We start from the raw sequence: 10,873 nt of genomic DNA, 5'->3' as shown, positions 1-10,873 counted from the left end.
CCGGCTCCGCGCGCGCAGCTGTGTGAACTTCCGCTCTCGTAAAAGTCCCATTCAATAATCTCTCAATAAATTACACATTAATTAAAATTTAACCCAGTAATGTAACGACAGTAACGCCACCCAATGTAAAGTAAAAGTAAAAAAATGTCATTAGAAATTTACTTGAGTGAGAGTAAAAAGTACCCACTTTTAAACGTTACTCAAGTAAATGTAACGCGATACTACCCACCTCTGCTTGGGGATGGGCTATTTTAGCTTGGGCCAGTAAGCAACCACCAAGAACACCCTAGCAACCACAATGCAACATGCTAAAAACCACTCAAAACACCTTAGCAACCACAGAGCAAGACCCTGGCAATCACCCACAACACCCTTACCTCGTGACTTTGAGTTTTGCACAGGCAAGCACCACTCACATTTTTCTTCAAAAATTTAAAAATCTAGTATTAATAATAATGTCAATGTTCGACACAGATCTAACAGTGCCATTAGCATTTTAAGGGAGCAATTTTTTTATATATATACTTGTCAATACAGCTATTTCCAACATTCACAAATTGATATGTTTTCAGAAGTCAGTAGCAATAGATAAGAGATGAGCGTGTTGGAGGGGTGACCTCGAGGAATGCGGTGGATCTGTGGCACCGTAGCTGAATTGATGAGCCCTTATGGGTAGTGACAGGCAATAAAACCGAAGTTGATTATAAAAACGTGCGGACTCAGGCTATAGTATCAGTTAACACATCCTGTTTTCACCTCTGCACTGCGATCTCGCTTAAGAAAAAGGCTACTTTTGCTCCATTTCTCTCCCTCTTTTTCTCTCTCCCACTCACTTTACAACTCCAATGCATTTGGAACCAGTAGCAAACATTATCTAAGCAGGTGGAGAGAGGGAAATAGAGGCAGCGCAGAACGCAGTGGTACCCCTGCCTGTCTCGACAGCCCCCCTCCTCAGAAACGCTTTATTCCCATCAGCTGCATTCCTCTTATCACTACCTTCCAGATGCACGTCGGGCAAGAGGCTCCATAATTAGGTGGTGCGATCTCAGTCTCCGATCACTTTGGTATGCTATCAGCTCTGACACCAATCTCCTTGAGTGACATTCTATCCAAACGGTTATATAAACCACAGACCATGATCAGTGTGTGAAAAGTCAATGCAGCAAGAAGATGAAGTGTGGGTTTGCTAAAGGCTCGAGGCAACTGCTTTCCTACAGTTCTTTTTTGTTTCTTTTTTAAATTAACACAGAGTAGTTCTCTGGGGAAAAAGAAGCAGGAGGAAAGATAAAGGGTTGCTTTTGAAAAAAAAAAAAGGGAGGGGAGAGATTAAAGGTTTGGGTGTAATGTTTTTGGCAAAGATTTCTTGGCGGGGCTGTTTAAAATCCTGCTCTGCCTGGAAGGGTAGAGTGAAAATAGCATATATGCTGAAACATAAGAGAGTTGACTGAGGGTTTGTGTAAAAGTGTTTTGCAAAATGCTGGTTTGACAGCTTTGGGGGAAAATATAATACAAGAATGGGTTTGATTACCCTAAAATCAATATTTTTTGTTAACTGTATATTTTCTTTCTTTCTTTCTTTCTTCTTAGCATATCCCATGTATCTCTTTCATGCATGGGGTTAATGTCTTCTCAGCAGGGGTGGCAGACTTGGATTGGAACTATTAAAAAGGCAAATAGAAACATAATGGCAGCTATTGTTTAATGCGTGATAAGTGAACATACAGTCTTATCTTTGGCAGCACGAGATGGTGTGTATCATTCTTTCATTTATGTATTTATTTTTTCTTAGGCCTTTGTGCGGCTAATTCAAAGTGATAATGCAGGTCTTGTGTTGACACAGAGTACACAGCCTTCTTGGACTGGTACATTCTTCTTAACTGTGGCTGCATCAAGTCTGGCAGAGGGCGTTAAAAGGCTTTTTTCTCTGCAGGAATTCATAGGGTGTAGTTTCCACAGTACAACGCGCTGATTCTGGCAAAATCCCCATAGTTCCTCCTAGAGGTACTTTACAACCGGTGATGTAAGAGAGACACCAACTGGCCCACTGTGTTCACTCCACACTAGTGAATATTATAGTACATTGTTTATTTTTTCCTGCACTTGTATGTGTTACTTTCATATGTCGAAATAGATGTCTCTCACAGAGGCTGTCAAGAACATGTCCAGGTCATATTTCACCCTAAAAACTATATATATATATATATATATATATATATATATATATATATATATATATATATATATATAAACTGGCATTGTGACATTATTATTATTGAAACATTAAAAAAAGATAATTATACATTACTTAAAATTATTATTATTTAAAGTATTTATACTGTACATTGTAACATTATTGTTTTATTGCCTTAAGTGTATGCTGATATTCAATAGAAAAAAAGAGTCCACAGAATCCAATGAGAAAATTAGAAGCAAACTCAAAGTAAAACATTCATATATATTACAATATTGAGGAAACATGATCAGACATATGCAAATAGTGAAAAATATTCTTATGCAAAATATAATTTATCCCCCCCCCCACTGTAAAGTGCTTATTATTATTTGTTATTATTATAATTAGTTATTGTTATGTAGAAATTATTGAGCAACAAATAAATAACTTGAAACTTTTAAATATCCATGGTCTATTAAAATTTCCATTTTGAATAGACTAATATGGATAAAATGTAGATTTTTTATTGTCTAATATGTTACATGGTTATAATTTTTTTATAGCTTTATCTATCTATATATCTATATACACTACCGTTCAAAAGTTTGGGGTCACTTGCCAAAATGTTTCTCATGATCTTAAAAATCTTTTGATCTGAAGGCATATGCTTAAATGTTTGAAATTAGTTCTGTAGACAAAAATATAATTGTGCCAACATATTAATTTATTTAATTGCAAAACTAAAATTTTATTTAAAAAAATAAAGTTTTTGAAATGGATGACTTGGACCGAATAATTAAGAAAAGCAGCCAATAAGTGCCCAACATAGATGGGAACTCCTTCAATACTGTTTAAAAAGCATCCCAGGGTGATACCTCAAGAAGTTGGTTGAGAAAATGCCAAGAGTTTCTGCAAAATCTAGGCAAAGTGTGGCTACTTTGAAGATGCTAAAATATAACGCAGTTTTGATTTATTTTGGATTTTTTAGTCTCAGCATAATTCCCATATTCCATTTCTATTATTCCATAGTTGTGATGACGTTACTATTATTCTAAACTGTGAAAAAAAAGAGCATATATATATATATATATATATATTAGTATATTATGAATAAATAACAACTATAATTAACTATTTGTAGCCTGTATACCTAAGAATACAGTTTTCCCCTTCGGTTGAGTGTAAAAGTAGCTTGAATATTTATATTTACGTAAATTATAAAATAAAACAGTAAATGGATATCATTTTTGTTTGCATCTTATAAAATAGCATTTTATATGGGTGGAGCATCCTCCTCCACCCATATTTTGTTTACCTGAATCAAAACCAGATACAAAACAGATTACATAGCGAGCTGACATTTTATATTAGATCTGAAAGCATGCTCAACCAATTGCAAGCGTCACACAGGTATTCGAGCAATCCAGACACAGACAGGTGAAACACACAGAGGTCAGTCGAGTTCATTCCTCGGGCGAGAGCCACTCCCTTTTTAAGATCGGATTGCATCGCGAGCCACGCCCACCCTGAGACATCCGCGCTCTGATTGGCTGGCGCGGCTAGTCAGAGGCGTTGATTTCCGGTGTGCGGAGGTTGGATTTTCAGGTTTATTTCTTATGGGTTTTTCAGCATAGCACACACACTGATCACCGACACGGCTCGTCGCTTTCGTCTTCATGTATCGGATCGCATGTGTTTGATCTTAGATAAGTATGACTGAGAGCAATAAGAGTGAGGATAGCCATGCAGCGAATGGCGAGAAACCAGGAAGAAATGGCATGGTGAAGAATCATAATAATAATTGTCATCATCAGTATAAACAGCAGGACAAGAAGGTGAGATCAGCATCACGCATTGAGATCTTTTTGTCATTAAATGTATTATTTAATATCTTCAGGTGTATTGTGCTGTATGATGATGATGATGATGATGATGATGATGATGCTGATGCTGATGATGCTGCTGCATGGCAACACAACAGCTGAAACTCAAAGGCATGCATTTGCAATGTTTATGGCGTGATCACACATAAAGTTAAGTTAGGCAGCCAGTTAAGATGTAAACATAGTCCAGGTAATGTATTTTAAGAACCCTGACTATCACAACATCAGAAACATGGTTATCTAGCTAAGATAATATGTACATAAGTGGAATCTGGGATGGATAAACTTGTGTTTGTTGATATAAAAAAGTTGAAATACAACCGCAAGGGGCATTTGCATTGAATTGAAATCCAATGCAAGAGCTTTATTGCCATAACAGTGTAAAGCATTCTCGTGCAAGTGATTTGAAGCAACTCATGATTCAGGTTTGAGCTCCAGGAATTTGTCATGTGGCTTTTGTACAGTAAGTGTTTTCTGTGGGTGACTGTTTGATTTAAACTAAGATCCTTTATCATCACAGCTCTTTTGTTTATCCAACTAAACTCTATTAAAATCTTATAAAGTCTATAGACTTGTTTTATTGCACAATCCACTTTGAAGTTCAGCATCAGCCATTCAAAGGCAGAATATCACACAGATCTACCTTTTGTGTATCAGTTGTTGTCCATTTGCCCAAAGGCTTTCCTAGAAGCCACTTACAGTCCTTCAGCTGAATGCAAAGTTGTGCTGCTGTCTTGGAGCTGGTGCCCCTTCACGTGGATGTCAATGTTGCTAGACTCCGTGGTATTTGTTAGTAGTGCATGACTAGTCACATGTACCTGCAAATCACAGGGTTTTGAATGCACCACTTGATCTGTTTGGGCCAAAGCTTAGTCAAGTGATATACACTGGGCTCACAAAGTATTTGCACATTTAAAAATGTCTGAATGGCTTTTCTTATATATATATATATTACACATATCAAAATATCAAACAAATTAGCATTTATTTTAAAGAAATATATCAGTAAACCAACAGCAGAACAAAAGCTGTAAAGACGTCTGCGCCAGATACTGAAAGGGCTTATATTTCCAAGTACCTTTGGTGTAAAAAAGAGAGGAAGCTCGCACACAATGTGTAGAAAAAGTCTTACAAAAACACAAATTGTGTGCAAGCTTCCTCTCTTTTTTGGGCTTAAAAAATAAATATATCGCAAACTTTAAAAGCAAAACATTTTGCGAAAATAAGTTTGATATAGGTTTCAAATTATAGAACGCATATTGTTCAAATATTTCAACATTTTCTTGGTTTTAAGACTTCAGTGGAACATGTACATAGTTAATGTGATAAACTACACCCGTGGTTACTCTACTAGGACACTTGTGTGAAAGTTCTTGCATTATTCGATTGCAGGTTTGATACTTTATTTGACATTTTGATATTTTTTGTAGATATTGTTATCTATGCAATGATATTCAAACATTTTTAAACACTTTTTGCGGCCATTGTATTGTATGTTACCAAGCTGTCAATCGACAGCATTTGTGGCGTAATGTTAATGACCACAAAAAATTATTCCAACTCGTCCGTCCTTTTCTTTAAAAAAAGCAAATATTGAGGTGACAGTGTGGCACTAACAATGCAGGTGAATGGGGCCAATTTTTGAAGGGTATAAAGACAGAAATGTGAAGCTTATAATTGTATAAAACCAATTACATTAATTCTTATGTTAAAACTCATGTATTATTTGAGCTGTGAAGTTGTTTATATCTTCATTTTTACAGTTGTTTTAGGGTTTGTTGACATTACATCGTCATGGCAGCGAATTTGTAAAATTGGCTATAACTTTACACAGAAAAGGTTAGTAAGCAATTTTATCACACTAAAATTACGTTAACAATCATATTGTTTATGTCTTGTGGCTTTACTTTTGAAATAGTGAGTATTTTAACGTTTACGGGTTGGCCCCATTCACTTCCATTGTAAGTGCCTCACTGGAACCCAGATTTTTGCTTTTTTGAAGAAAAGGAGAGGCAAGTCAAAATACATTTTTGTGGTAATCAGTATTATGCTGCAAATGCTGTGGATTGAGCTTAACTTTTATTGAACGCGGAATATGCCTTTAATTATGGAGCCTAAGTTTATGTGTCACATTGTGAGGTCTTGTTTAAGTGAATATATTTATAAGGTTTATTCTGATGTTGATTTTGGATTAAGTTTAAGGCAAATTAGTTAGATTTTACTGCATTCAAAGTCTCTGCGGCATGAAGTATCATTTTTTCTTTTTCTTTTTTTTTTTTTTTAATGCATGCCTCCACTTTCACTGTGCTAAACCATTCAATTAACCCCAAAGTCCCCATTGTTCTGTCACGCAAGGGCACGTCTTTCAGTCAGTAACTACAATGTGACGGTACCGTGACTACAATGTTTTCATGGTTTTTGGTTTACAGGTTTACCATGCTGCATGCAATGGAGAACTATATAGCAGGCCGTTCCTTGAGTCCTTTGAAGAAACTCCCATGTTGGTTGCAGTACTCACGTACATGGGTTACGGCATCCTTACAATCTTCGGATATCTGCGGGATTTTATGAGGGAGTGGAAAATAGAAAAATGCCACATAGCCAGAGAAAGGGAGGAGCAAAAGGTAAACATTGTCACGTGTGGCTGGTAGAAAAAAATACAATAGCAGCTTTTATTAAAGAATTACACTTTTTATTATCAACTGAGTTGTTTAGAATAAAATTCCCTTGCAGTCAAATAAAAGAGGGAAACGTTACTTTTCATTGCTCAATAATAAAAAGCACATTGAAATAGTCATAGGACAGAAATGATGGTGTCACTTCAGCTTGGATTTATTGACTGTAACTGACTGAGTAAAAGTGTGTGAAGCTTTGTTTTAAAATGGTAATTTATTGGCAGAAGGTGGAGAGGAAGAAGGAATTTTGACAGAGGAAGGATATTGTGTAGTTTGCATTACAGTAAAGTACCTCGGGGCACTGAAAGGTTGCACTTTATTTTGGTATACGCCCACACTTTATGGATGTTGCTCTTCCAGAAATATTGAATACCAGACAAATTGAGTGTCTATGAAAATAAGGAGTTGTTTTCAGTAAGCGAAACCAAAATGTAAAGCATGCAAATCTATTCCTGTTTATTTTCTCAAGGATTTTGTTCCACTTTATCAAGACTTTGAGAACTTCTACACAAGGAATTTATACATGAGGATCCGGGACAGCTGGAACAGGCCCATTTGCAGCGTTCCTGGAGCCAAGTTTGACCTTGTGGAGCGAAGTTCCAATGATTACAACTGGACCTTTGAGTAAGTCTTGGGGGATGTTCAGGCTGAACTCGTTCTTGTGGTAAAAAGGTGAAGTTTTTCTAAAATATCTTCCAAAAATGTGGCGTTCCTGATCAAAGGCATCTGTCTAGCTCATGTTTACCTTGAAAAACAATTGAACAGATGGAAGGATAAAACATATTCTTAGTCTTAGACCACAACAGGAAAATAGATTATTTCATGATTGTTTTACCCTTTAATATAAAGGTGATAGTATTCGAAAGTAGAGCTGTGCAATACGGACAAAAAAAATGTTTTTTTTTTTTTTTTTTTTTTTTTTTTAAGATATTGCGATTTTAAGTGTGAATTTTGCTAAAATTCTTATTCACACATTTACATTCAAAGCACATTTCAGAAGGAAAAACAATTGTCGGCGCAAAAATTACAGATGATAGCATTGGTTATTTCTTTGTGATTTAGAAACTGAACGTGCTCATATCACGTAAGTAACTTTCAAGGCTGTGTACAGTTAACTCTCTAAATTGAAAGGACTTGACTGTAACTTGAAGTCTAAAGTGGAGTCTTCTACTATCTTTTCTATTCACTGAGGTCGCATAAAAGCAGTTCACTAATCTTCAGTGTAGTCTACTCGAAGCAAATCTAGGTGTACTGTAGGTTTGTTCTGTCCAAAGATATCTAACGCAAAGTTATCTAACAGTATATTATGCTCTTTCAGATACACTGGAGGGGTAGTGAAAGATGTGATAAACCTTGGCTCGTATAATTACCTGGGCTTTGCAGAGAACACCGGCTCTTGTGCCGCTGCTGCTGGAGAGGTGACCGTAAAAATCGGCGTGGGCGTGGCCAGCACCAGGCAGGAAATGGGTGAGTGTTCAGTGGTTACCTTTGCTTTTTTGGGAATTTAGATACTTGGGAAGTGCTTGCTAAAGCATACTTAGGGTTTGGAGACCTCATGAGTGATATCTCATATTCTATTATTTTTCTAAGCAGTCAGACTTACAATTTTGACCTGGCAGACAATATAACTGGAGAAAAAACCCATAGATGCACATTGAAGAAGGCCGAAAGTCATATCTACGGATCAGAATATCATAGTGCGGGATGGCTCTTTTGACTTCAATAGTAAATTATGTCTAAGCAATACCTTAGAATACCTTAGTGACTGCATAGCAACAAGCTAAAACCACTCAGAACATCTTAGCAACCAGATAGCAATGGTCAAGCAAGACCTTTTAAATCCATCAGACAGTGTTAATCTTGTCAAATGCAATGGAGATACTTCAGTAATTCAGTTGAATGATGATGATTTTTATTGTTTAATATTACAGAAAACTTTCATATGTCAACTACTTAATAAGCAATCATTAAAAACCTCAATGACACTTGCATGCATAGTTCTCTAATAGGAACGCCTTAGCTGCCAGTGTTTAATTCACTGGCATTTAAAAGCCTCCAGTGACCATTTTATTGAAAATCATGCCTAGACATTTTTTAGGCCCCAGTGAGCAAGCCAAAGTCAACTGTGGCAAGGGAAAATCTCCCTGAGATGTTGTTAGTGGAGCGAATCAGACTCGGCTGGGGTCTCAATCCTCCTCTGGCTTGTACATAAATGTACATGCCAATATAATTTAGCTATATAGTATGTGTATATAGTATATATATAGTATGTATAAACAGGTTACGTTTTCAATGGAGATAATAAAGGTGTCAATAGAAATGATTAGTTGTTTTTGTCTGGCTTATGTGGATATATCACAGTGAGGGACAGGGTGAGGACAGCAGCCAGGCAGGCATTTCAGATGAGCAGGTAAGAATTTAAATTTTCTGACAGGGAAGAATTTTTGATATGATACAAAGTATACAAATATTTAAGAGTATGCTATGAAAGTGAATTAGTATTTATCTGTGCATTAATTTGAACTGTTATCATGCACTTTCTAATAGGGATGGTATTGATACAGATTTCCCGATTCGATTCACAAGCTTTCGATTAGATTCCGATCTGGATTCAATTTGATTTGATATCGATTCATATGGGTACATTCCTTTTACAATGTTAATTTTGATTGCATATGAAAAATTCTCTCTCAGCTAATGCACTTAATTATAAGGAAACTTCTAGATTACAATTAAAAAATATTGATTTTACAAATTATATTTTATCATTAGTTTTTCATCAACTTGGTCACATTTGAAAGCTTTTAGCTTTTTAAAAAAAATTCAAATTAAGTCTGTTCCATCAATTAATGTCTTGAAATTGCATATATAAAATAGCATATGTATTTTTCTTACATGTTTATTGTTTGCCACCATAATTTGTACTATTTACAAGTATTTACATTGATATGTAGAACACGTGCTAAATCGGTACTGTCTCTTTAAGACTACTGGCATCAGTCAGTGAGCGCATATAATGAGAGAAGACGTGCACGGTTTCTGTAGCGCATCCATGTGTGATTAGAATTTAATGTTTCTTTTGTTGTTTAATTAACAACTGACTGTAAAGAACAGAAAAGATTATTAAAAGAGACATTATTCAATGAAATATGGATCCTTGGATCTTGTCTTTGCGCGAGATTGGGTTGCACGTGCGAGTGATTTACTTGCATTATAGAGGGTTGCCACAAAGTGAAAAATCGAACTTGGGATTTAAGAATTTATATCGAGATGCATTGGAAAATATATATTTTTACCCAGTCCAACTATGATAATGTATTGTTATGAAACATAATCTTTTGATTGTAGTCCTGTTATCATTATTGTAGCCTAAGGATAAATTACAATTACATAATTTCCTAATGTTTAGGGAATGATAATTGTTATAAAATTCAGATATAAATAGATAGATCAATCGATAGAGAGAGAGAGAGAGTTGATTCCCTTTTGGCCGTCCTTCCTCCTGGGCAACAGAGAGAGACGAGGGGAGGGAGTGGGGAGAGAGAAAGAGCAAGTGGGAGAGACAGAGTGAGAGAGAGAGGCTTGCTGGTCCCCGGATACACTGTCACCTGGTCCTCGGCTAGACAGTGGTCATCCGTGGTGCCGGGCGATGGCACTGGACGTCAGCGGCTCTTCCGCCTCATGGCGGCTGACAACGAGCTTCTCCGACCCTGGCAGCGGCTCCTCTGTTCCAGGCAGCTGGCAGCGAGCTCCTCCTCCCCCTGGCGGACGGCAGTGGCTTCTCCGTCTACTGGCGAATGGCAGCAGGCTCCTCTGCCTCCTGGTGAACCGCTCTAGTACAACCGTACCATACCTCCTCGGCGTCAGAACCCTCCAACAGCGGTGAGGGCTCTCCGACAGCACATCCTTCCTCCTTCCCGGGTTTCAGTACTAATGTAACGTATTCACAGGATGGGCAAGCAGGAGGCGGGAACCGGCTGAACAATCAACAAACTTTTAATGCCACAAAGGAACTGCTTTCCAACAAAACAAAGACGCACACACACAACACGTGGCTCGAACTGGTGTCCCGGCCGCTCCTTATCTCTCTTCCACTGCTTAGTCAGCTCAGTGCCAGAGGTGCGTCATAACGGCCATGCCAC

The 10,873-nt window shown here is 37.1% G+C and overlaps 1 protein-coding gene across 2 annotated transcripts in view; it reads left to right on the top strand.

Annotated features, from left to right (window-relative positions):
* The first annotated feature begins 3,776 nt into the window (after positions 1 to 3,776).
* sptlc2a (serine palmitoyltransferase, long chain base subunit 2a) overlaps positions 3,777 to 10,873 on the top strand; it is a 29,816-nt gene continuing 22,719 nt past the window's right edge. The window contains exons 1-4 of one of the 2 annotated variants that reach the window (XM_051722526.1): positions 3,780 to 4,008; positions 6,486 to 6,680; positions 7,201 to 7,355; positions 8,050 to 8,198. In XM_051722526.1, the coding sequence (XP_051578486.1) occupies positions 3,886 to 4,008; positions 6,486 to 6,680; positions 7,201 to 7,355; positions 8,050 to 8,198 (622 nt within the window). In that variant the 5' untranslated portion in view covers positions 3,780 to 3,885. Of the gene's footprint in view, positions 4,009 to 6,485; positions 6,681 to 7,200; positions 7,356 to 8,049; positions 8,199 to 10,873 lie in introns of both variants that reach the window. The other variant, XM_051722527.1, reaches the window with a different exon arrangement.

The sequence above is a fragment of the Myxocyprinus asiaticus genome, chromosome 17, assembly GCF_019703515.2.
Source record: "Myxocyprinus asiaticus isolate MX2 ecotype Aquarium Trade chromosome 17, UBuf_Myxa_2, whole genome shotgun sequence".
In the NCBI taxonomy this organism is placed as follows: domain Eukaryota; kingdom Metazoa; phylum Chordata; class Actinopteri; order Cypriniformes; family Catostomidae; genus Myxocyprinus; species Myxocyprinus asiaticus.
The sequence above is the reverse complement of the archived record's forward strand: the minus strand, read 5'-3'. Positions and strand labels throughout refer to the sequence as shown.